At 39.4% G+C, this 27,843-nt stretch overlaps 1 protein-coding gene across 4 annotated transcripts in view; it reads right to left on the bottom strand.

Moving 5' to 3' along the window:
- Positions 1-27,843, bottom strand: part of LOC106874125 (tetratricopeptide repeat protein 17) — a 75,027-nt gene that overhangs the window by 22,296 nt on the left and 24,888 nt on the right. For 2 of the 4 annotated variants that reach the window (XM_089354622.1, XM_089354624.1), the window contains exons 3-12: positions 27,470-27,584; positions 23,364-23,475; positions 21,110-21,226; positions 20,041-20,150; positions 19,030-19,177; positions 17,497-17,636; positions 15,813-15,979; positions 5,614-5,646; positions 2,032-2,159; positions 501-590 (exon numbers count right to left, since the gene is read on the bottom strand). In XM_089354622.1, the coding sequence (XP_089210748.1) occupies positions 501-590; positions 2,032-2,159; positions 5,614-5,646; positions 15,813-15,979; positions 17,497-17,636; positions 19,030-19,177; positions 20,041-20,150; positions 21,110-21,226; positions 23,364-23,475; positions 27,470-27,584 (1,160 nt within the window). The remainder of the gene's footprint in view (positions 1-500; positions 591-2,031; positions 2,160-5,613; positions 5,647-15,812; positions 15,980-17,496; positions 17,637-19,029; positions 19,178-20,040; positions 20,151-21,109; positions 21,227-23,363; positions 23,476-27,469; positions 27,585-27,843) is intronic. The other 2 variants (XM_089354623.1, XM_089354625.1) reach the window with 1 other exon arrangement.

Here is a 27,843-nt window from a genome sequence, read left to right as displayed (position 1 = left end):
ATAATTTAACCTAATATTCCTTATGTTCAAACATGGTTCACCCTGGCGGCTAGTTATTGTAAGGGAGATAATCACTTTTAGCAAATAGAAGAGCAATGAAGATAGCTACAATATATTTAGTTTTTCTTTTTTTTACTCATTACAAACACATTAACATTTCTCGTCATAGGTAATCGTGTATATATTTCTTGTGGAAGGGTGAGGGGAAGTTTATACATGAATAAATAGATAAATTATGCACAACACATCTAGCAAGAAATTATATACAAAGGTGAAGATAAAAGATATACTATGCCTTTTTTTGGGGGGGGGGTTTCCTAAGAAAACATTTAATATTCTAACAACCAAATCGACAATTCACGACAACATTAAAAGCTATGTTCTTCTAAGCAAGCCAATGAAATAGCTTATGATAACAGAGGTAGAAAGAAAATGCATGCTGAGTGAAGAAGTGGTGAAATAACAGAAACAAGCCACAGAGTCAAATGAGAAAAGCTTACCTTGCTTTCAGCAGAATATAATGGTGCTCTGACTGGCACAGAATAATCGGTTGTTGACTTTGCATCTAAACTCCATGCAGGATCTTTTTCCTACGGAAACAGAATTTCTTCTTTACAACAAATACACACATAAACATGCATAATAGCTTCTGAGGGAGGTATAGGACACATCCATCTCATCAGACAAAAGAAGAATAAGAGACAAATTCAAGATGGCTTCTAGGCATTAGGCTTCTATTGGTCAGCTCAGGTAATGTGGTGTTAATGCAATGAAAGTAACTCCAGCTATTTTCTTTATTTTTAGGCTCAACTGTTCAGACAGGATGCTGTTGCCACTGGCTGCCAACAGCAGTATAGTGTATTGAGTGCCACACATGGTAGGTTGGCATGGGTCATTATTCAGTGGAGAGTGACCACATTAGTAGAAACAGTCTTTATGTGAGGGTAGCCAAATTTGATGGTGTTAAGTTAGAATTGGGGCTGGATGACCAACATAGGTGAGGCAGCAGGGATTGAGAACGAACACCTTGCCTTTGTGCATGGAACACCCAGGCCTAGGGTGGTTTACCTGCCAGTGACTAGAAGTTCAATAACAAAGCATAGTACCTGTAGTGGCAACAATAAGATAGTTTCGTGTTGGGGAGTCTTCAGATGAAGTAGAACAGGGAGGTGGAATTTTGCCTAGCCCTGTACCTGAAAGACTGAATTTGCTGTGCATACCTTCCCCTAGAAATAATTGGCTGTCATCACAATATATATATATATATATATATATGTGTGTGTGTGTGTGTATGTATGTATAGTAAATCCCCCCAAAAAACAACAATGCAAGGACATGGTACATGTAAAGTATTAGCAGATGCTCAGGGAAGGAAAGAAAGGTAGTTTCGAACAAAGCTCTTCTTCAGAAACAAAAGAAAGTCCAATAGAAAAGGAAGAAAAATCACCAACAATTTCACATGTGGTTACATTTTGAGATATATATATATTCCACCTCTCAGTTAAGAGGACTTTGTCTTGCAAGTTACATGATCACTTCACCAGTGTTGGTGGAAAATAAAAAGCACCCAGTACATTCTGTAAAGTTATTGGTATTAGGAAGGGCAACACTGCTATAAGCTACGGCTGTGATCTCACTTTACTTGCCGGGTCTTCTCAACCACAGCATATCTCCAGAGGTCACAGTCTTTCATCTGCATTGATTTTCCTGTCATCTTTGTTGTAATGCTAATATAAGAAAAGTGGTTGGAAAGAATGGAGAAAACAAAAGAATGCTGGAGAAGAGGATTGAATGTACAAGTTTGATCTTTTCTCTGACAGGCTTCCACACAGTTTCTGTCTGTCAGATCCACTCTGGTAGGTCCAGGACTATAGTAGAAGACATTTGCCCAAGGTGCCTCACAGTGGGACTGAACATGAGAGCATATAGTTGGGAAGCAAGCTGTTTAACCTACACAGCCATGCCTGCAGCCACAACATAGATTTTTTTTTTTTTTTACCTTTAGAATTAAAGAAATACAATAATAATTACCTTAGTTTCAATGTTGGATGATGAATCCTCTGAACTTAGAGAGAAATCAAAGTTGGAAGATGGTTTCCGGTCCCGATTACATTCTAGTATATGATGACCATGTCGATCTGTCATTTGACAGAAATCGTCTGGAAAACAAGACAATCGCAAATGAATTAATGAATTCAGAGGTAACACAGGTAATGCTTTATCACTAACACCACTTTAATCCTTTAACATTCACATTACTCTGTCAAATGGGTTGCTTATTAGTCATGCATTATTTTAAAGACATTGTAGAGGGACAATATCCACCCTAACAAACCACTTCACGATAAAGTAACTTTGACAGCAGCCATTTTACATTGCCCGGAGAATGGGTGTCACAAGTAATAATTGTAATTAGAGCTGTAGTAACATTGGTTAAATTTTCAAGACACCAAAAACCTTCCAAAACTTGACACAGAGGATAGCAGTAGTGTAGCTGGGAGGGGGGAGCAGTGCATCCAAGATGATGCTTTGATGGGGTAACACTTTGAGGTATAAGAGGCAGACCCAAAACTGCCCTGGACTCTGCTTCACTGACGAGATATAATAAAACTGAAATACATCTGGAGGGAGTTGTTACTATATGGCTAAAAATCAGGCTCACTCTCACTCCATTCTAGATTACTTTTAATTAATTGAAACCCCAGGATTGTCTCCCTTGCATTCATTGACCAGAACTAACAATTTAGACCATTCATTGTTCTCATCACAAAAGGAGTAAATTTTAATTAATAATTTCTTGGCTTTCTACATCGTGTACGAGAGAAACTTTCTCATTATTTTCACTAATTAGAAATTGTTCATCCTCACACTCTTGTTTTTCCCTTTCCTGCTTATCAGTCACTATTATGTTGGAGAATTGGTTAAGAAAGCTAGTTTAAAGCTTATAGAGAATGTTCAATGAAGCAAGGTCACCTAACACAATCTGTCCAAATATAGATGTCAGTGGTCGTCTGGAGAGTATCAACTACATTCAACTATTTAAGTTTGTCCTTGACATTAAATGGTGGTGATGAGGATGAGGCTGTACTGACAGCAACATTTGGGATACTCAACTGGTCTATAAAGGAAAGCTACTCCATAGGTATTAACAGCTTGACACCAAGAGGGAACTATTACAAAAAGTATAATGTGACAAAAAAAAGATGGATTAAAAAACTTTAGATCAATCCAAGCATCCTTTGACATTCAGACAGCAGCTATAGTAGAGCACAGACATCAACCAAGTCCTCCAATGTGAGAAAGGCCACATCTTGCATGATGGGAGTGAACTCTGCAAAAAGCATTCAGTAGTTGAGGTACCCCATCCACCAAACTTACCAAGATGTAACCTACAAAGATCAGGCAGAGCAATACTTGCATACCAACAAAAGGTTATGCATAGGTAGGTTTTATGGGACCTTAAGAATGAGGACAACTTTGACAGGGAGTCGGTTAGTTCACATTACTCTGTAAAGTGCAGAGGGCTGGTTTCTCTAGCTTATATATATATTCCTCTCTAGATGAGACACTGGTCAGTTGTAGGATTACTCTTTTTTTGCCAGGTGAGTGGACTGGAGCAATGTGAAATGGAGGTTTTGCTCAAGAACACAATGCATCCATCACATGGTCCAGGAATCAAAACGACAATCTTACAATCACGGTGCCAGTGCCACCTGTCTGGCTCCCATGCCGGTCGCATGTAAAAAGCATCATTTGAGTGTGGTCAGTGGCATGTAAAGAGCACCCACTACACTCTCAGAGTGGTTGGCATTAGGAAGGGCATCCAGCTGTAGAAACATTGCCAGATCAGATTGAAGCTTGGTGCAGCCTCCTGGCTTGCCAGTCATCAAACCGTCCAACCCATGCCAGCATGGAAAGTGGATGTCAAATGATGATGATGATGATGATCCCAACACCCTAACCACTAAACTATGCGCTTTGACAAAGAGTGTAATACTTTAATTCCTGTTGAAAGACGCTGCTTTTGTTCCAATGGCTTTTGAAAGCAACGAAGCATTCATAAAAATAACTTTGTCATTAAGCTGGAGTCTGGAACCTAAATTGATACAAAATTTTGATGGAAGAAGATCTTAATTTAGGTCACTTTAAAACAGGAAGTTAGTATCAGAGAACTAAGAGTGGTTTTAACTGGGTTGCTATTAAAAGGATTAATATAAGCTGATTAAGTAGAAGAAACTCAACTTCAGAGCCTGATGATCTTCCAAATAACATCTTCAAATTATGCAAACACCTTAAAACCTTTCAAACATTTTTCTTGCTTTTTTAAAAAAATAAAACTCACAAAAGATTGAATGAGGTGACCACCACTGTTGATCCTGACAGGAGATGGTTGAGTAAATTTTGTAAAGATCTAACCTCAAATTTGATGAATGTATTGTTTGTACAATATTTGACTGACTCGAAAGGTGGTGAACAAGCAGAAATGTTAGCACGCTGGGCAAAATGCTTTGCAGTATTTCGTCTGTCTTTATGTTCTGAGTTCAAATTACGAATGAGGTCGACTTTGCCTTTCATTCTTTTGGGGTCAATAAATTAAGTACCAGTTATGTACTGGGATCAATCTAATCGATTGGCCACTTCTTTGTGCCTAAAGTAGAAAAGAATATTTGACTGACTAGAGAAGTCGCATAGCTTGGACCCCAAAGAAGGGGCCATTTCAAAATTTGGCTATATCTACCATCAAGAAATAACCATACAAAAGCTGAAGATGATGGTGGTGACAACAACGAAGAGGATGACAATACTTCCTAACTGATTAACAGCTCATTGAGCCACAAGTCAAAAGCTCTTGAATGAAACCTTAAGAATCTTTTCAACTAGAAATCCAACAGGTATTGATCATCCTAAGATAAAGAAGTTACTTTTCAGCCCTTTTGCTCCTCTCTTACCTCAGGGACATATATACATTATTTTGGCCAAATCAGTCCCTTGCTACTCTGAGTTTTACTCGTAGGTACATAAGACCTTCAGCTGGAACTCAGATTCGTCAGAGACTGGCCTGACCAAAATAAAATATATTAAGCTCTACCATGCTATTGAGTACTCTTTTTTTCTGACAGTTAACGCTAAATGTGTGTGTGTCAGACACACCAACATGTAGGGTGCCAGAGGTGGGTAGATACAATAACATAGGGTTCGCAGTGAGGAAAAGCAACCATGAAGGCATCAGGTGTTGGTAGGATATAGTAGATACGTAAGTACCAAATCCATTTTAAACTGTGGAACTGACTCAGGGCTGGTTCTAGATGCAGTGTAATATGTGTACACACACATTATATACACACATACACCATATTTACTCAAGCATTATATGCAATCAAACAAGACACCAAGGAGGAAATGGGTGGAGGCGTGGGACATTATATCTGAATGGAAAGAAAAGATGCATGGACGAAATATATTACTGAGTTTTGGGTGCAAAAAGAAGTGTGGGTGCTTGTGTTATATTTTAGATTATATTGGACTTGAGTAAACAAGGTGTATATTAAGACACACGAGAAGAAAGATGAGAAAAATCTTTTACTTAAGAGAAACAGAAAAACACTGAATCACCTTGATTGGCTCCAGTATTTCCGGTTTTACTCCCTGGAACACAAAGAAATGCAATGTATATTGGGAAGGATTTTGAATGTAATGTAGCAACTAGAAAATTAACAAAACAACTACGACTGCCAAAACATTCCTCAATTTGAACATTTTTGTTTTTAGGGTTGCTTAACTGATCTTGGTAACATCTTCTCTATCCCCACCTATCTTCTGTCCATGAAATAATCAACTTTTTGATATTTTTTTTTTGGTGGGAGTTGTCTTCATTAGCTCCTTTGCCTGTCCTGTTATACACAATACACAGGAATGTATTTCCTCGTTATTCATGCATCATACACACGACACACATTCCCAGTTTCGTTTCAACCACCAGAAAAACTTGGGATTTCATATTACTCAGAACAAATGAAATGCCTGATAATTTACTTTACTCTTCTGCAGATTACAAGAAACCAGCCCCTTCTCTTCTTTTAAATCCAACAACTTCTCAAATACTAACTTCACAAGCTCTAACATTACACTAAACCTCTCACCCATAAATGAACACTCTCCACTAGAGGAGACAAAAAAGAAATACTTAGAAACATCATTAAAGTTATTCATTTCTAGTAAAAGGTTCATGTTCACATAATTCAAAGAAAGATTCCCAAATTAATTACTCTCTTTCACTCCATCCAAATGTTAAACTTACCATTTCCACTGGTTTCAAAATATCCAATAATGGTAATGGTGCTACTGTTAAAAGAAATCTCATTGATAGGTGCAGGAGTGGCTCTGTGGTAAGACGCTTGCTTCCCAACCACATGGTTCTGGGTTTAGTCTCACTGTGTGGCACCTTGGGCAAGTGTCTTCTGCTATAACCTCAGGCCAACCAAAGCCTTGTGAGTGGATTTGGTAGACAGAAACTGAAAGAAGCCCATCGTATATATATATATATATATATATATATATCATCGTTTAACGTCCGTTTTCCATGCTAGCATGGGTTGGATGGTTCAACTGGGGTCTGGGAAACCAGGAGGCAGCACTAGGCTCCAGATGTATTTGTGTGTGTGTTTGTCCCCTAACCATTGCTTGACAACTGATGTTGGTGCGTTTACGTCCCCCATAACTTAGTGGTTCAACAAAAGAGACCGACAGAATAAGTATTAAGCTTACAAAGAGTAAGTCCTGGGGGTCAATTTGTTCGACTAAAGGCGGTGCTCCAGCATGGCCGCAGCCAAATGACTGAAACAAGTAGAAGAAAGTGAAAGAACTTCTTTACTGCTGCTGTCACGAACATCCTCTGCAATCTTTGTTTCAATGTACTCCATACTCTATTCAAACAGAAACCCTGCATCAACCATTGTCTCTTCCCTCACACCAAACATCATCCAAAGCTTCATATTCCAAAGATGCTTAAACCTTCAGGAATTAGTATTCTTGTCATGTTTGTGTATATATATTTCTATGTTAGACTGCCACATCAACTTAAACCAATCTTATCCATCCTCCTTCGCTTGTTGCTCCAACATCATTCTGTTCTCTAGGCTATAAGCAATGCCCTTCCTCTTGAAGGCAATATGAAGAAAAATATTTAAAATGCTTGCATGACAGAAATATGTCATGTGATGACAGCTATCATGAGATGACAAAGCAAGGGGACAGAAACACATACAAACATAACAGGCTCCTCTCAGTTTCAACCTAACAAATCCACTCACAAGGTTTTGGTTGGCCCAAGGTGCAAAAAAAAAAAAAAGTGATCTCTCCCCCCGCCATTCTTCAACATACATAAACCATCAACTCTCTCCCTCTCATTGTCTTTGTCCCATTGTCTCTGAAAGGCAAAACACTTTCACAAACACACACACACACACACACACACAGTGTGAGAGAGAAAGGCAGAGAGAGAATGAGAGGAAGAAAGAGAGTCATTTTTAGGTGTCCTCTTTCAGCTACGAAGACAAAGCACTGGATTCGATGGTAGTGGTGATGATGATGATGATGATGGTGATGATGATGATGGTGACGACAACAATGATGACTGTAATGATGATGACAGTGATGACAACGATGATTGGTAATGATGATGGTGATTGGTAATGATGATCGTTATGACGACGACAACGATGATTGTAATGATAATAATGGTGATGACTAGAATGATGACGATTGTAATGATGATGTGATGACGACAATGATGATAACTGATGACAACGATGATAACTGATGACAACAATGATTGTAATGATGACGATGACGACAACAATGGTGAGGTTGTGGGAGGGAGGCTGGGTGGGCCTATTGTCTTTCCTTCCCTCATATGACACACCCCTCTCTCTCTTTCAACCCATTTCTCTCCATCCCATCCCCCCCCCCCCCAAGCATCTCGTGATCTCATGTCCCAGCCTCCTTGTCTTTCACACAACCATCTCTCTCTCTCTCTTCTCTCTGATCCATCGGTGGAGCACTTTCTGATCTCTGTTGCACTCTATCGATCAGATCAGTGATAACAGCTCTCAGATATATTGTGCAAGAGAAAAAGACTGCAATGGTATGGCCTTGTGGTGGAGGAGGAGGAGGAAGGGGACGGGTGAGGAAGTGACAAGAAATCCAAATTGAAAGAGTTTGTGGAAGAGGAAGACCAGACGAAACAAAGGTAGAAGCAGCAGTGGTGGTGGTAAATCCTGGGTATGAAAAGACTTGTCCAACCATACAAGCATGGGAAAACAGATATGGTCATGATGATGGTGGTTGTGATGTTGATGATGATGATGATGATGATGACAATAATGATGATGGTGATGACGAAAATGGTAGTGATGATGTGGAAATAGACTGGGAGGGAGGCTAGGTGGGCATATTGGATGGATAGGTGGGTGGAGAGATAAAAAGTTAACTAACAAATAGCTGTAGACTGGGCTTTACAGCTGGATAGTTCGTGTGTGTGTTGATATATACAAAGCATCATCATCATCATTAAAAACATCATAATCATTTTAATGCCTATTTTTCTCTGCCTGCATGAGTCAGATAAACTTCGGTGAGCTAAATTTTCTATTTAGAGGCTCTTTCTGTCACCAACCCTCAACCATTTCCATATATGGTAATATTTCTCCAAGTCCTTTGAACATGAAACTGTACAATGGCCAGACATGTTTTCACGGAAGATTGCAAACAAGCAACATTGCTTATATGATGGTCACATGTCTTTACAATTAGCATTCTATGCTAAGACAAGGATATACAAACACACACACACACACACACACACACACATATATGATGGGCTTCTTTACAGTTTCTGTGTAGCAAATTCACACTCGAGGCTTTGGTCAGCCTAAGGCTATAGTAGAAAACACTTATACAAGGTGCCATGCAGTGGGACTGAACCTGGAACCATGTGGTTGCCAATCAACGTATGCACATGAATATGAGTGAGTATATTTATAGAGTTATCATCAACACCATCGCTTCTTTAACATCCACTTTTACATTCTTGCATGGTTGGATGGAATTTGTTGTTTGGGTGCCTTTCCTGTTGCCAACTCTCATCAGTTTCCAAGCAAAATAACATTTCCCCAAGACCAGACATGTTTTCACGGAAGATTGGAAATGAAGAACACCATTCGCATGAGAGTGACTTTCATTTTCAGGTATCAAGGCAAGGAGACAGTAACACAATCAAACCACTTCATCTCCCACTCGCTGCATCAGTTGTGTAACAAGGGATGGCATTTGACCTGTCAGTATTCGATCCTTCCACTGTCACCCCTCCATCTCTCTGCCTCTTATACATCATAACAGGGGACAATAATGGTATAGTCCATATTTGTTACCTTTACTCTCTACCTCCTCCATCATTCTCTCTCTCCCTCTAAGCGACTTTTAGTTGGCACCTGTTATTCTTATTCACGCTTCTCTCTTACTATCCATTACTCCTCTTCTCTTACCCTGACATACCTTTATCGCTAACCCATCACACTGCCCACACTGGTTTCAAGTCAGCTTCCTACCAACAACCAATATGTACGAGGATGAGTCAAAAAGTGATGCCATTTTGTTTAGGACTTTGTTTATAATTACCAACACAGGAACATGTATCATACATCAAAATGAAGCTGGTCCTCTGTGGATCACATCCCTACTTCTCAACATAGTCACCATTTCTCTCAATAGCAATGTTCCACCTTCGAATGAGAGCATGTATCCCTGCCCCGTAAAATTCCGTTGACTGTTCTTTGAGCCAATTCTTCACTACCTCCATAACTCACCAGATTTAGCGTCTTCAGACTATCATCTCTTCGGTGCCATGAAAGAGAGTTTGAGGGGCAAACATTATTCCAGAGACGAGGAAGTGAAAACTGTAGTGAAGAAGTGGCTCAAAGAACAGTCAACAGAATTTTACGGGGCAAGGATACATGCTCTCATTCGAAGGTGGAACATTGCTATTGAGAGAAACGGTGACTATGTTGAGAAGAAGGGATGTGATCCACAGAGGACCAGCTTCATTTTGATGTATGATACATGTTCCTGTGTTGGTAATTATACCTGTCCTAAACAAAATGGCATTACTTTTTCACTCACCCTCGTAGATGTCAGTCTCTCTTTCTCTCCTTTACCTGCCATCGTATCACTGTGTTTGTCCCCTATCACACTCTCATATTCTTTCCCCTTTGACCTTTATTAGCATCATTCCTATTCGTGTTTGCTTTGAAAGAGAGGAGGCTGCATTGAGTGGGCTCTTCAGTGTTGCAGGGAACTAGGCAATCCCTCCAGGGTTGGTCCCCCACAATAAAATGGCCTCAATACACTCTGTATAAGTAGCTGCTGACAGAAAAGACACATCATGGTATAGAGAGGACAACTCAGTTTGGTTCAGGACATGACAGCATCTCTAGTACTGATGCCATAGCAAAATACAGAGCAAAACACTCTACAGAGGGAGAGACCGGTGCTAGGGAAGACATCCAGTCAAAAAAACCATGCCACAAATGGAATGTAAGGGCCAGACATGGGCTTCTAACCTGCCTAGGAGAGAAATATATCTCTGGATATCCATGCCTTCACACATACAAATATACATGTAGAATGAGACAGCAGTATCACTGAAGCTAGATGCACCCTGCCATGGTCAATGGAAACTCATCTTAAATTCCAAACCATGGTTGAAATATAGAGGAATATAAAAAAAATCTCTTTAACATTTATGCAGGACTTCAGATATGTTGGAACCGACAGGAATCATTGACGATATTCATATTGCTCTGCCCCTCAAATCAATCATCCCCACCCACTCTCCTAAACTGTGAGGAGTCATGTAACCCCTCTACTGCAAGAAACCTCTTCTGGTCTGGCCCTTTTCTTCTATACTTCTCATCCCCTAGCTTAAAGTTGCACCCCTCCCTTCAGGGTTCATAGTCCTGCAAACTGCATAGGGTCCTCACCACTGCTGGTGCTACGTAAAAAACACCCAATGCAAGCTATAAAAGTGGTTGGCATTAGGCAGGTCATCCAGCCATAGAAACCATGGCAAAGCAGTCCTTGGGTTCATTGGTTCTAGTGAAACATCCAATCCATGCCAGTGTGGTCCATGGATCTTCCAATGATGATGATGATGATGACAAATACAAGAAGATGTTTTCCAAACTAGAGATGGCTAAAGTGAATGAAATAGCAGGAAACTACCTGGATAGCACTCAGTTCAAGAGCGTAAGTATAGCATTTCAGACATTAAGCAACCTGATGTGTGTGTGTGTGTGTGTGTGTGTGTTAGCAATCAGATCATAAACTCATTGCAAGGAGCTTAAGCAACATGATGAAGACATAGGTAAACATGTTTTGAGCCAGGGCAGGGATGTAACTTAAAATATAAAATTTTATTTCAATGAAGAGACATTTGACAGATTGTAGCAGTTATGAAGTAGAAACACAGACAATACAGTCGCAAAACAACAAACAAATACAAGAAACGTTAAACAAAAAAAAAAAAAGATTGAAAAACACAAAATTTGAAACAATTATTAACGAGAGAAGCTGAAACAACAACTGACAGTCCCGGCTGAAAGATTAAAATATGACAAATCAAAGGCAAGATGCTGAATAATCTTCTCGTTAAGGACCCTATATCAGTCTATTGTAGCTTCTTCAAAGTGTAACAGTGCAATTTCTGTCAAAACGCACTGGAAAAATTGAAATCTAAAGAAAATCTATAAGGAGGGAAAAGAAATGTTAAAACGAAACCAAAAGGATGCGGAACTAGAGCAGAGTGCAAACGCAGTAGTGGAACCACGTTTAAAGAGACTAGCAAACGGGAAAACTCAGGGCCAGATATTATAACAAACAAGGATATTGCTATAAGACAGTTCTATATTTAAGAGATGAGGAATTATGTACATTATTTACGTTTGACGGATATTTGTCCTCCTCTTGCTTGTTGTTAACATGTTTTGGCTGATATACACTCCAGCCTTCTTCAGGTTTCTAGGGGGAAATTTCGAACTGGGGTTCCCATTCCTAAGGTATTTTTCAATGTTATTATTATCATTATTATTATTATTATTCAGGTCACTACCTGGAATTAAACTCGGAATCTTAGGGTTAGTAGCCTGTGCTCTTAACCATTACGCACGGGCATGTGGCATAGTAGTTAAGAGCGTGGGCTACTAACCCCAAGATTCCGAGTTTGATTCCAGGCAGTGACCTGAATAATAATAACAACAACAACATTGAAAAATACCTTAGGAATGAGAACCCAGGTTCGAAATTTCCCCAAGATACCTGATGAAGGCTGGAGGGTATACCAACTGATACGTGTTAACAACAAACAAGATGAGGACAAATATCCATCAAGTGTAAATAATTCAGTTTTGTGGAAGGATTTGGTTACTAAATGTGCTCAAATGGCCATCAACTGCCCTCACTTTTCTTGTTTCCCAAAACAGCCTCAAGACAAATACTGGTTTCAAGTTTTGGCACAAGGCCAGCAATTTCGGGGGAGAAAGGCAAGTTGATTACATTGACCCTGGTGTTTAACTGGTACTTTTATGCTTTACCCAAGACAAATATTACCATCTGAGTCCCTCTATCATACTCTTGCTGCTCAACACCTGGCATTAACCACTTCCCTTAATACTACACTTTACTCAATTAAGGGGTCTTGTCTTGCAAACTACCGTATTCTAATGTGTATAAGGAACCCTTTTTTGTTCAAAATTAGGTTAAAAAGATATGGGAGTTTGTTATATATGGATAGTATTATAATCCCTTACAAAAGCTTTTTTTCCAAATTTTAAGCCCTAAAAATTAGGCAGTTCCTTATACAAGTTAAAATAGGGTACTTTATAAATAAGGGCAAAAGAAAAAAATTCCTCTGCCAAATATGCTGAGAATAGACTTTAAATCGTCAATAGTCACATATAATTCATCACTATAAGCAATGGTAAATTCATATAAGGAAGATAATTTTCAAAAGGAACAGAACTATGTAGCCATTTGAGATCAGACTAAGAAACTATGTTGGCATAATTGACCAAATCCCTTGGAGGTGACACCTCATAATGATAGAAATCAGTAAAATAATAAAAGAAAATATTCAGAAAAATAACCATATTTAATGGCATAAGAGATGCACAGGGATATTAGATGCAGCCATTTCAGCAGCGCATACTTAGAGAAAAAAGTTTTGGTACATTAAAGCTTTGAGAGACCCAACTTCACATTTAAGACCTGGGGTGAGACTTATTTTGAGACTTTTTTGAGAAAAAATGTGCATCTTATATACCATCAAATACGGTAAGTCAATGAGTACTGATTTAAATAGAGGATACCCAGGTGTAGCTTCCCCAATGCCTTCAGGGTAGGAGTCAAACTTAGTGTTGTTGCAAACTAATAAAACATTTCTTTGTTACTCAGCCCCTTTGTTGTGTTTGTAGTGAGCAAAGAGGAACTATTTACAGTTAGTTGAGATATCGTGTTTCCCAGAGACAGAATATAAATTATTGGCCCTTTTACTTGTAAACCCTGTCATAAAACCAGTCTTGACTTTTAGTATCACTTGCACACAAATACATGAATATGTGAGTTTGAGGAATAAACAATTGGATCAGAAATAAATGCCCTATCAAGAAAAAGCTGACAGTGAAGCTTGATTGTTAAGATCCTGTCAAACCGTCCAACCCATGCCTGCATGGAAAATGGATATTGAATAATGATGATGATGATGGCGATGGATTTGTACTATTGAGTGAATTAGATTGCTCATTCCAGTTGAGTTTTGGTTTCTATTTAACATAAACAGTTTCTTCATGGGCCGAAAATGTAAGAACTTGTTTTCCAATGAATCTCCAAATAGAAATGAAACCAATCAAGACAAACATTTTTCCACCCAAGGAGAGACACAGATATTTGTTTACATTTCAGTTAAAACTGTAGGTGCACCAACGACATATTTTCACAAGCACACGCGTGCGCACACACACACACACACACACACACACACACACACAAGGGCAAGTGGACAAATGAAAGCAAAAGGCCCTCAACACAATTAGTAGGAGTTACGTATACTACTATTTAAAGCATTTTGATTTGGCCCCATGCTACTTAAAGTGTCACAGGCTTCTTATTGAAACCTAGCTTATTGGGCTCAGATACCTGAAAGAAACCTATGAAACTAAGATGCACAGATCAAATCAAACTGTTTTATATAATAATAATAATAATAATAATAATAATAATAATAAGAGCACTTAGAGAGCACAGACCTCTGCCAGGGTAACACCAACGTCCTCTCAACATTTAGCCAGAGATGATTTTTAAAATTAGAATGTCTGAAATAATCTCGACTGCTCTCGCAAACTAAAAATGAACCTGACTGCTCTCAAAAATTAAGTAAAAAAAACAGGAAAAATAATCCGGAATCCTTGTCTGGTACTGGATTGATCCCAAAAATCTAATCAGTTTTTGCTAGTCATGAGGTCAAATATCCCTGAAAGTTTCATAAGTCATGGTGTTGATTTGTTTGACTATAAGCGGTGCTCCAGCATGGCTGCAGTCAACTGACTGAAACAAATAAAAGAATATACACACACACGCTGGCACCATGAAAAAGCACCCAGTACACTCTGTAAAGAAATTGGTGTTAGGAAAGGCATCTGGTGATAGAAACCCTACCAAAACAGATGGTGGGATCCAGGTGCAGCCTTTCAGCAGCCTGGCTCCTGTCAAACCATCCAACCTAAGCCAGGTTTTAACAGACATTTAATGGTGATGATGATGATGTGTGTGTGTGTGTGTGTGTAGATATTGAAACCAAAACCAATATCTCCAAAGCTTAGATCTGGGGCCTTATGTTGCATGTACAGATGTATATCAATCAGTGTACTCAGACGACAGAACTCAAGTGGAAAAGAAAGAAGCTCAGAAGACTCTGGAAATTTCCACAGACAGTTCACATCACAGGGGACAGATTGTTGCAACAACAATCTCCAATATTTACGAAACACCGCATGCAAAGGTGTGGGGATGACTGCCTGGTTAAGAAGCTTGCTTGGCAACCATGTGGTTTCAGGTTCAGTCCCACTGGGCAAAAGTCTTCTACTACAACCGCAATCTGACTAAAGCCTTGCGAATGGATTTGGGAGATGGAAACCGAGTACAATCCCATCGTATGTGTGTGTGTTTTTGTGTTTGTTTCCCCTCCAGTACTTGACAACCAGTGTTGGTTTGTTTATATCCCTATAACTTAGTGGTTCAACAAAATGGGGTGACAGAAAAAGTACCAGACTTTAAAAAAAAGAGGTAAGTACTGGGGTAGATTTGTTCAACTAAAACCCTTCAAGGTGTTGCTCCAGCATGGCTGCAGCCCAATGACTGAAACAAGTAAAAAAAAAATAAAGGATATGCAGGGAGGGCAAAGTGTGTGTGTGTGTGTCTGATCTGTTTCTTTCTCTCTCTCTCTCACTCTACCTGTCTGTCTCTCTATCTCTCTCTCTCACACTGTCTTTCTCTCAGTCTACCTGTTTGTCTGTCTCTCTCTCTCTCTCTCATATAAAAGAGACTACATGTGTGGCCGTGAGGTAAAAATACTGGACTGCCCCCAAATCCACCCCCACCCACCCCCATCCAAAGTGAGGAATGAAGCAACCAATGTCAACGCCACTGGCTCAACCCAAACATTACTAATAAAACTAAATAAAACAAAAGATGGAACATGGACTGACACAGGTTCGCATTAGAATGCCAGGAATTAAGTTGATCAAATGTCTGTTCCTGAATCATCTTTACATCAGCAGGAACCTGCTCCGTTTGCAATTTGGTGTTCTGCTGCTGCCAGAAATCGTGCTTCCGTTGATAATCTTTCAAATCATTCAAAGTGCGTTGCAATGACCTGTCAAAGAGAAAACCGAAATAAATTGGAAAATGTGGCTCTTTTCCCAAAAATAATATTTAAAACAAATAAGATTGTAAAAAAAAAATGATTACTGAGTGGTTGGCATTAAGAAGGGCTTCCAGCTGTAGAAACCTTGCCAAATCAGATTGGAACATGATGCAGTCACCCAGCTTACCAGTTTTCAGTCAAACGGTCCAACCCATGCCAGCATGGAAAGCGGACATATGATGATGATGATGATATATATATATATATATATATATATATATATATATATATATATATAGATAGATAGATAGATAGATAGATAGATAGGCACAGGAGTGGCTGTGTAGTAAGTAGCTTCCTTACCAACCACATGGTTCTGGGTTCAGTCCCACTGCATGGCACCTTGGGCAAGTGTCTTCTACTATAGACCAGCTAAAGCGTTGTGAGTGGATTTGGTAGACGGAAACTGAAAGAAGCCCGTCGCATGTATATATATATATATATATATATATACATACATATATATATGTATATGTTTGTGTGTCTGTGTTTGTTCCCCCTCCATTGCTTGACAACCGATGTCGGTGTGTCCCCGTAACTTAGTGGTTCAGAAAAAGAGACCAATAGAATAACTACTACTAGGCTTACAAGGAATAAGTCCTGGGGTCGATTTGTTTGACTAAAGGTGGTGCCCTAGCAGGGCCACACTGAAATGACTGAAACAGATAGAAGAATATATATTAGGCGTTGGTGCTACTTAAAAAGCACCCATGCATGAACGCCCCCCCGGGTTGGTGGCATAAAAAAAAAGCACCCAGCACACTGTTAAGTGGTTGGTGTTATGAATAACAATGCCTCAAAATACAGCTGGAGTCTGGACAGCACCCTGCAAGACATCTCCATGTCAAACCATCCAACCCATGCCAGCATGGAAAGCTGATGTTAAACAATGATGATGATGATGATGATGATGATGAAAACAAACACATAAAGGTAAATTCTACGGGTTTCCATTGAAAGATATTGTATTTGATGGCATACAAGACACAGAATAAGTACCAGGCTATAAAATAAAATAAATCCTGGGGTGGATTTATTCAACTAAAATTCTTTAAGGCAGTGAGTGCTCCAGCATGACCACAGTCAAACAGCTGAAATACATAAAAAGATACATTGTTGAAATTGGGATGCATCTAATACACCCACATCTTTTATGCCATCAAATATGGAAGTTAAAACTTGTTCCGGAGTCACAGAAACTTATAGGGCTGGTTTCCTGATTTATGTGGTGTATATATATTTTTTTTACCCCTGGATAGGCTGCCAAGCCATCATAGGAATACTCACTTTTGTCAACTGAGTGAACTGGAGCAACGTGAAATGAAATGTTTTGCTCAAGAACACAATGCGTTGCCTGGTCTGGGAATTGAAACCACAATCTTATGGCTATGAGTTCAATGCTCCTGACAACTAACCCGCATACCTTCCCCTCTCCAAATAGAGTAAATCAAAAGTCAAAGACGCACCTATGCTGAGCCTCCAACGCACTTTCAAGCTTTGCATGACAGAGGACGGCATGTTTTCGTTTTGCTGCTGCTTCAAATTCTGGCTGGATTTTCAAAGTATTTTCAAAACATATCACAGACTTATTGTACTCTCCCAGAACCTGTGAATGAGAAGTGGAGACACATTCTCTCAGGAGAAGACAACGAACCAACTGAAAGAAACACATCACATAAAACAAAAACAAGAAACAAAGATACTTTTCAGTGGATGTGGTAGATCAGGGTTTTTCAAACTTTTTTTATCACAACCCATTTTATTTATCTCGCAATCCATTGAAGGGTCAAGGGTCGGGACCCACAGCTCAAAAAATGCTGGTTTATATTCTGCACTTTGCACCCACTTGCGTTTTTTTTTCTTTCTTTTTTTTTTTTGTTGAGGCCCATTTTATTTATCTTGTGACCCACAGTTTGAAAAACACAGTGGTAGATGGAAACTGAAAAAGAGTCTGTTGTATACATACACAATCGTGTATGTGTGTGTCTTTGCCTTGACAGTGTGTGACAGCTGTAAATGAAAATCACAGTCAGACAGTGATGTCCTTTGTTTCCAATATTCTGTGAGAAAATGCCTGGCCATGAGTAAATATGACCTTGCCTCTGACTTGTGGAAGCATGCATGTTATGATGATGATGATGATGCTGATGATGATGATGATGCTGATGAATTATAATTAAATATCAAAATAATAAGCAGTATGAATAAAAAAAGTCGTTCAAGTAGGGCCAGTTTGATTACACACGAGTCATGAAAACTGAATACTACGTAGAGTTGAAATAAATACTTGTGTACTATACTGACGTACTTCATCATCATCATCATCATTGTCATTTAACGTCTGTGTTCCATGCTAGCATGGGTGGAACGGTACCACAAGAGCCAGCCAGTCAGAAGCCTGCACCAGATTTCTGTGACTGTTTTAGGCAGGATTTTTACAGTTGGATACCCTTCCTGACCCTAACCCTAACCCAGCAGAGTGGACTACTTTTATTCTTTAATTCATTTCAGTCATTTGTCTGCCGTCATGCTGGAGCACCGGCTTTAGTCGAACAAATCAACCCCAGGATTAATTCTTTTTAAGCCTAATATTTATTCTACCGGTCACTTTTGCCAAACCGCTAAGTTACGGGGATATAAACACACCACACACAACTGGCTTGTTTTAGTTTCTGTCTACAAAATCCACTCAGAAGGCTTTGATCAGCCCGAGGCTATAGTATAAGTGCCCAAGGTGTCGCACAGTAGGACTGAACTCAAAACAACATGGCTGGGAAGAAAGCTTCTTAACCACACAGCCATGCCTTTATCTACCTATATCTATGTATGTGTGTGTGTGTGTGTGTGTGTGTGTGTGTGTGTGTGTGTGTGTGTGTGTGTGTGTGTGTGTGTGGCAGATTTAAATAAAAAGTTTACTTTCGACGGCCACAGAATATAAGAATTATGACAAACAATACAGAAACAGAATCACGAGAAGAATATCAAATATGTCAGCTTACCGCGTAGATGTTACCCAGAGTGAAGTGGTTAACGTTTAACTCCTTTGAGACATCAAGAGCTGCATGTACAACAATAGCTGCCTCATTAGAATAACGGGCCCTGTGCAGGACGTTAGCCAAACTAATCAGAGCCACATCCTTCTGCATCCTGCAAGAAATAACAACAATTTTCATCATTTGGAAAGCAAAATGGAGGACAGCATATTTTATGCAAGAGACAAAATGGTCTTGTAAGAGGAGCTGCCCCAAAATAAAAGTCTTAACAACAAAAGGAATATTCTTTTCTACTCTAGCCACAAGGCCCAAAATTTGTAGGGGAGGGGCCCAGTCAATTAGATCGACCCCCCAGTATGTAAGACAGGAACAAATGTCTTGCAGTGGAGGAGATGCATGGCTACACCAGATGGAAAAAGAAAGAGGAGATGGTTCAGAAATTGTGTTAGGGCACACTTTCTAGTTACAGGGAGGTATGTGTGTATATATGTGTGTGTGAAGTGTCTGGGGAGAATCATCTTCTTCTTGTGCCTTATAATTTAACACCCTCACCGGTATTTTTATTTTCCTTAAATTTTCGTTGCGTCTTGCAACCTTTCCAATAGTCAAGACTATTGAAAAGGTTGCAACCTTGAAGACCAACCATCTAGGTCCTTTGTTGTCTCCCCTGTGATCATCAACATCTGAAAGACATTTTTTTTTTCACTACTCTGTCCCACATCTTACTGGGTCTTCTTCCACAGGTTCCATCCACACTCAGAGATCAGCCCTTATTTTAAGCAGCTGTCCTCATCCATACACAGCACATAACCTTACCAGTACAGTTTTCTCTATTGCACACTACATCTGACGGCTCTTCTGTCCAATTTTTCTTTCAACATTTACACTTTGTTAAACATGCACAGTGACATTTGTACATCCAGTGGAGTATACTGGCTTCATCTCTTTCAAGCCTTCAAATAAAACTGTGAAGCAAGTGAAGTGAGTTATCGAGTAAATATTGAGGAGTTTACTTACCTTGGAGAATAATGCAAAGCCCTGCGTAGACATTCAATAACTTGGTAGGAATCTCCCTTGATACGCCAGTAAAATGCTGCCATGTTGAATAGAACCCAGGACGTTTTGTTCTGGAAACAATTTAAATAGATGAAAATAAAATCTACAAACAATTTTATCTTTTACTTGTTTCTGTCATGAGACTGCAACCATGCTGGGGCACCACTTTGTAGACCCCACTACTTATTTTTCAAAGCCTGGTACTTATTCTATTGGTCACTTTTACTGAACTGCTAATCAAACAGTAGTGGGAGACAGACAAACAGACAAACACAAACATACATACATATATATATTAAAAATGGGGAGGTGACCAAGTAACTTGTAAGATGAGAAAAAAACGGGAGCTGTGACCGCTCAAAGCGGAGAAGTAGCAGCCAGACCTGGAGAGACTCTCTGATCTCCAAACTAAGCACACTGTCAAGTAAAGTCACTCCAGAGATTCTTCAGAGACAGTTGTTTCCCAACATCCATGACCAAAGAATAATTAATTTCCTATATGTGACCCGGCAAGCCAAGTGAGACCGTAACCGTGGCCTCTGCCAGTGTAGTATAACCGGTTCATTTAAGAGTACCCTTCAATTGCTGGGCAATGAATTGTGCTTGAGAAGACCTGTTGACTCAAGTGGAATCAGTATCATGGCCGATGCCAGTACTGCCTGACTGGCACCCGCGCCGGTGGCACATAAAAACCACCATTTGAGTGTGGTTGTTGCCAATACCGCCTGACTGGCTTTCATGCCGGTGGCATGTAAAAAGCACCATTCAAGCGTGGTCGATGCCAGTACCGCCTGACTTGCCCTCATGCTGGTGGCACGTCAAAAGCACCCACTACACATTCAGAGTGGTTGGCATTAGGAAGGGCATCCAGCTGTAGAAACCTTGCCAGATCAGATTGGAGCCTGGTGCAGCCTCCTGGCTTGCCAGTCCTCAGTCAAATCATCCAACCTATGCCAGCATGGAAAGCAGACGTTAAACGATGATGATGATGATTTCCAATGAAAATCAAAAGCTGTTCTTATTCGCTCACCTTCTTCATAGCTTCATAGATCAGGTTTCCATAATCATCAACATTATCTCGATGAGGAATAGCATTCTTCAGACCAAGTTCAGCAGTACCAGAAAGATTCTTTCTTGCTTTCATGCCCTGTGGAGAAACATCATTATTATTATTATTATTATTATTATTATTATTTGTAATAATCAAAAACATTTTATATCAGTGATTCTGAACCTTTTTAATTTCCAAGCCAGATCCAAAACTGCATCAAAAAAAAATAAAACACAAGTAAAAAAAAAACCCCAAAAAACTCATTATAAGCACCATCCATACGTAGTCGATGCCAGTGCCCCAACTGGCTCCCGTGCTGGTGACACGTAAAAAGCACTATCCAAATGTGATATATGCCAGGGCCACCTAACTGGCTCCTGTGCTGGTGGCATGTAAAAAGCACCCACTACACTCTCAGAGTGGTTGGCGTTAGGAAGGGCATCCAGCTGTAGAAACATTTCCAGATCAGATTGGAACCTGGTGCAGTTGCCGGCTTTCCAGACCAGTCAAAACGTCCAACCCATGCCAGCATGGAAAACGGAGGTTAAATGATGATGATGATGATGATTTATAGAGGGAAGACTGTCAGGGGTCACCAGAAGGATGCTTGAGGACCGCAAGTACCCCTGGGGGCTGCAGTTGAGAACTGCTGTTTTATATAGATTATATTTACCAAATTTGATGTCATATAAGACACAATTTTTTCCCCAAAAAATGCCTGGGCAAGACACATTATTTCACATTGCTCCAGTCCACTCAACTACCAAAAATTAGTTATACCCGTAATTCAAAGGGTCAGCCTTGTCACATTCCATGTCACGCTGAATCTCCCCGAGAGCTACGTTAAGGGTATATGTGTCTGTGGAGTGCTCAGCCACTTGCACGTTAATTTCACGAGCAGGCTGTTCTCTTCATTGCATCAACTGGAACCCCTCATCGTCATAATGGACAGAGTGCCAGTTGGGTTTTCTTTTTTCTTTTGTTTTCTTTTTTTTTTTTTTTTTTTCATTAATAGCCTAATAAGAATTCTTGCTTGGTTTCAAGGGGAGAAGTTTATGAAATGTGTCAGTATTTCTGAGAGTTGTTAGTGACATAAAAAAAGTCAAGTGTCCTCAAGTAAAATTCAAAACTGGGTCACAAACTTGATTCACTTAGAAGTCACTTCTATTCTACTTAATCTAAAGCTAATAACATATATAACCGATTGTAAGGTAACTAGCTCAGCTGACATTGGTGGGAGGGAGGGAGGGAGGGAGGGGGTGGGAGTGAAAATAGACACTTGTACAAAATAGTACTTCATACAAATGAATGGATGAAAACTGAACCACAAAATGAGAGTCTTTGTACTTTGAGAAAGTACATTAGTGAAGATGATGAAATAACACTTAGATGCAAGGAGTGGGGATCTCTGAGTCTTTTTCTTTTTTGCTTTCAAGTTCCTGTTTTTAAGCACAATGTTTGTATTATCTTCAAACTGATCAAATACAAAAGAAATATATAAGATATATAGGTGCAGGCACGGCTGTGAGGCTTAGAAGCTGGCTTTGGAACCATGTGGTTTCAGGTTCAATCTCAAGGCACAGCACTTTGGGAAAGTGTCTTCTACCATAGTCCCAAGCCAAACAACTCCTTGTGAGTGAAACTGTGTGGAAGCCTTCTTGACAGTGGCTTTGAAGTTATGGTTTAACTGGCCAAAACTTCAAAGTCACTGTCGATAATATTCTTGTTTAAGACAGGGCTGCCTGACTGGCTCCTGTGCTGGTGGAACGTAAAAAGCACCATCTGAACGTGGCCAATGCCAGTGACCCCTGACTGGTTCCTGTGCCTGTGGCATGTAAAAAGCACCCACTATACACTCGGAGTGGTTGGCGTTAGGAAGGGCATCCAGCTGTAGAAACCTCGCCAGATCAGATTGGAACCTGGTGCAGCCTTCCAGCGTGCCAACCCAGTCAAATCATCCAACCCATACCAGCATGGACAACGGAAATTAAATGATGATGATGATAATGATGAGTATCACATATTTACTATGCTATGCCACATCAGTTCCAGATGGCAGCACCTATCTGTCACACAGCTCAGAAACACACCAATTTTACAGTTGCCTGCTTCAACAGTAACAACAATGTTCAGGTGTAAAAATGACTTTTTCAAACAACACAAAGACATTCAAATTTCTTAACAATGTCCTGCTGGTAGCATCCTTAAGCAAACGTAATGATTCTCTACTCACCTCAAGATGTTCGAATGCATGGATGCTATAGTGAAGATCTGTCACTTGGGTACAATCAGGGGGAAGAGGTTTGTTACTTGGCACAGCTTTGAAATCAATATGTTCCTCTTGTCTACAATAAACAAAGAAAAAAAAAAGAGAATAAAACTAAAAAGAATGTCAGAGGAGAGTTATTTGCAGAAATGTTGTTTATTATTAATGAGCTGTTTATTCTAACGAGCTGGCAGAATCATTAGCATGCCGGGCAAAATGCTTAGTGATATTTCGGTCTTCTTTGTGTCCCGAGATCAACTTTGTCTTTCAGCCTTTTGAGGTCAATAAAATACCAGTCAGGTACTGGGGTCAATGTAATCGACTAGCCCGCTCCCCCGAAATTTCAAGCCTTGTGTCTATTGAAGGAATAAAGGAATTATAGCAGGAATACAGGTCCAACCCATGCCAGCATGGAAAATAAATGCTAAATGATGATGATAAGATGGTGAATTGGTAAGATTGTTAGAGAATCAGAATAAGTACTTTGTGGTATTTGTTCTGGCTCTTCATGTTCTCAGTTCAAAATCCCACCAGAACTGACAAAATAAAAATACCAGTCAAATGCTGGGGGTTGATGGTATCAACTAATTCCCCTCCCCTCAAAAGTGCTGGTTTTGTGCCTAATCCAGAACATGTGCTTATCTTCATTTATTATAAGGGGTGTTGGCATCAAACAGACACCGTTTTAAATGAATCAGTTATAAAAGAACAATAGAACGTAATGGAAACAAAGAGACCCAATGCTGTCCTCCTAACTTATCCAAATAACACCTCCAAACACTTCCTAACCCTTTAGCATTCAGATCACTGTCAAATGTAATGCTTATTGTAGCATCAACATTTCAAGGAGTGATTGTTTATTTTTAGAATGACATTGTAGGGCAGGTGTAAGAGGAGAGATCTGGCCAGTTTGAACATAAAAAAGAATAATTTAGCTGGATATGGTCAGTTTAAGTGCTAAAGGGTTGAACACACATAATTATATTGTTTCATGTTTGGAATATAATCCAGAGTAAAATTTAATAATAAATGGTCAGTGAGTAATGAAAATATAAAAGTGAAAAATATTTTTTCTCTTCACTGGTGGGAAGTCGATGGATATGTGTATATAAATCAGGGCTGTGGAGTCACAACAAAAAACTCCGACTCCGACTCTGACTCCTCTACTATTGGCACCTCTGACTCCTCTTTATGTAATTAAGTGATTGTGGTCTATATATCTCATAAAGCATACACTTGTACTTTTAGTAGGCCTGTATGTTATAACTGGTTTATATTAAAGAAGAAAGACATTGTGAGTCAGAATCAGAGTCAATATAGTTTTACCGACTCTGACTCCACAGTCCAGATACAAATCCGTATAAAATATAGATTTGCAATGTGGTAATGTAAACATGAGTGATAATTAGTGCATTAAGTGCAACAGAGCATCGCAGATAGTTACTGAAGTATGCTTTTGTGATCCAAGCAAAATCTTTAATCGCGCATCCATGCTCTCACAGATCAATCCATGATAAGCTTAACACAGTTCACAATTGAGCGTACTGTTTTATCACAGACCAGTGATGAATGAATCAGTGATAAATGAGGATGGGTGTAATATGAACAGTAACAGAGTTGATTTCCAAGCCAGAAATCTAGAGGAGGAGAAAGAATGAGACAGAACAACTTCAAAGGTGACTGGCAACGGAAACTGAAGTAAAGTGATTTTATTAAGAAGCTTAATTCTTTATCTTTTACTTGTATCAGTCATTGGACTGTGGCCATGCTGGGGCACCGCCTTGAAGAATTTTAATCAAATGAATCAACCCCCAATACTTATTTTTTCCTTTAAAGCCTGATACTTATTCTATCAGTCTTCTTTGCTGAACTGCCAAGTTATGGAGATATAAACACTCCAAGAAATTCTTTCTCATGAAAGGCAAAGGTGTGGCAGCATAGGTGTGGTTGTATGGTTTAAGAAGCTTGCTTCCAAACCATATGGTCTCAGGTTCAGCCCCACTGTGTGGCACTTTGGGCAAGTGTCTCCTACTTTAGTGCCAGACTGACCAAAATCTTGTGAGTGGATTTGGCAGATGGAAAACAAAAGAAGCCCATCATAGAGGTTTGTGTGTATGTGTGTGTGTGTGTGTGTGTGTGTGTGTTTATATATATCATCATCATCATCATTGTTGTTGTTTAACGTCCATTTTCCATGTTGGCATGGGTTGGACAGTTTGACTGGAGATGGCAAGCCAGGAAGCTGCACCAGGCTCCAGTCTGATCTGGCAGTGTTTCTACAGCTGGATGCTCTTCCTAATGCCAACCACTCTGAAAGTGTAGTGGGTGCTTTTTACGTGCCACTAGCATGGGAGCCAGTCAGGCAACACTGGCATCGGCCACGTTTGGATGGTGCTTTTTACATGCCACTGGCACAGGAGCCAGTTGGGGCAAGAGGGCTGGCATTGACCATGTTCAGATGGTGCTTTTTACGTGCCACCAGTACAGGGAGCCAGTCAAGCGGCACTGGCAACAACCCACATGTGAATAGTGCTTACTGCATTCCACCGGCACAGGAGCCAGACAGGTGGCACTGGCATCAGCCACAACTACAATTTCCATTTGATTGTGGTTTGATTTGATTTTGATGTACTCGACTCAATAGGCCTCATCGCCATCATGTGATGGCTGTAAATGAGTATCACCCTCATACAAGCAACGTTGCTGACTTCCAGTCTTCCATGAAAAACATGTCTTAACCACGAGGGAGTATTACTTTGATTTGTTACAGGCGTGGGTTAGTGACAGGAAGGGTGTCTGGTCATAGAAAATCTGTCTCAACAAATTGTCTAACCCAGTCAAGCATGGAAAAGTGGATATTAAATAATGATGATGATAAAACAAACTTAATTATTAAATGACCTAATTTACCCAAAAGTATGGTAATATCAAAGGAAACAGGTTTAAGTTGAACAGGGAGCAAAACTTTCATATGTGCTCACCGAAATAAAGTGGGAAATAAATATGTTACAGAAAATGAAAAACAAAAATAAACACTAATCTTATTCACCAAAAGAGTCTAATAATTTTTTAAAAAATACATTAAAAAATAGAAGTGGAAAAAATTTAGAAAAAATATTGAAATAATTGATTCTGGTACAGATGTTAGATAAGCCGACTTGAAAAACCAGGAGGGCTACTTCAAGTAAAATTGTGTAAAAGAAAATAATGAAATAAAAACAAGTAGAAAATTTACAAAAAGAATAATACAAATCAAGTATGACAGCAATTGGAAGGCTCCCAGAATTGATTAAAACCTGCAGTTATTAATTCTAATTAGAATACTTAACAGCAATAGCAATCAATGGATTGCGGAAAGAGAAGACAAGAATCAATACTTGGTTGATTAATAGAAAAATATTAGAAGTCTCAAAAACTGCAGATCAATATAATGTTATTAATCATCATCATCATCATCATCATCGTTGTTGTTGTTGTCATCATTGTCATTTTAATGTTCACTTTTCCAGGCTTGCAAGGGTGGACAGAATTTGTTGAGGTGGATGTCATGCTCTTTCTATTGCCAACCTGCCCCCTGTTTCCTACGGCTGGACATATTTTTCATGGAAGACTAGGAACAAACAACCTCGCTTGTAGGGTGGTGATGCTCATTTACAACCATCACATGATGTCTACACAAGGGTACACACACACACACACACACATGATGGCTTCTTTCAGTTTCCATCTACCAAATCCACTCACAAGACTTTGATTGGCCAAAGGCTATAGAAGACATTAACCAGGGTATCATGCAGTGGAATTGAGCTCAGAACCATGTGGTTGGGAAACAAGCTTCTTAACCACCCAACCAAGCCTATAGTTTGTGAATATTTAGCAACGGTTCACCAATACGTCCAGTCTTTGTAATACGACAAATGTGAAACTTAGATGACAAGTTGTCAGTGATAAAACATAAGAAATGCATTGGTTTGGATTATATAAATTGGAGAAAAATTGTGAAAACAAAAGACAAGTTTTAGAAAACTTACAAGATTTAAGGTTAGAAATGAGTGAATCTAACCTCAACATACCTGATACCCTTGTTTTCTAAAGGCAGGACAGTACTGATATAAAGATCAAACTCTGGCAATGGTTTACCAACAGCAATGCAGTCTGGCTCAGATCGATAAAATCTCTGCTCCAGGTCTAAGAAATCACAAATGAAATAAAACATTGACAAAAGTTGAAACAGGCATAAACATTAGTTTTCTTATATCAGACACATGTTGTTTTAGCATTGTTGACATTTGTGATGAATTTGCTTACATTAAACAGAAATTATCAACAAAAAATAATGAATTTAGGAAGAAGCAGCATGTCATGAATCTAGACGGAAATGATATGGTTTACCTGACAGAATAAGGAACGCAGTGTTAAGAGAGGAGGCTTTGTGCCAGGTGATGAG

Source organism: Octopus bimaculoides, chromosome 7 (genome assembly GCF_046866305.1).
Source record: "Octopus bimaculoides isolate indiv1 chromosome 7, ASM4686630v1, whole genome shotgun sequence".
NCBI lineage: Eukaryota > Metazoa > Mollusca > Cephalopoda > Octopoda > Octopodidae > Octopus > Octopus bimaculoides.
This window is presented reverse-complemented; position numbering and strand designations above follow the sequence as displayed.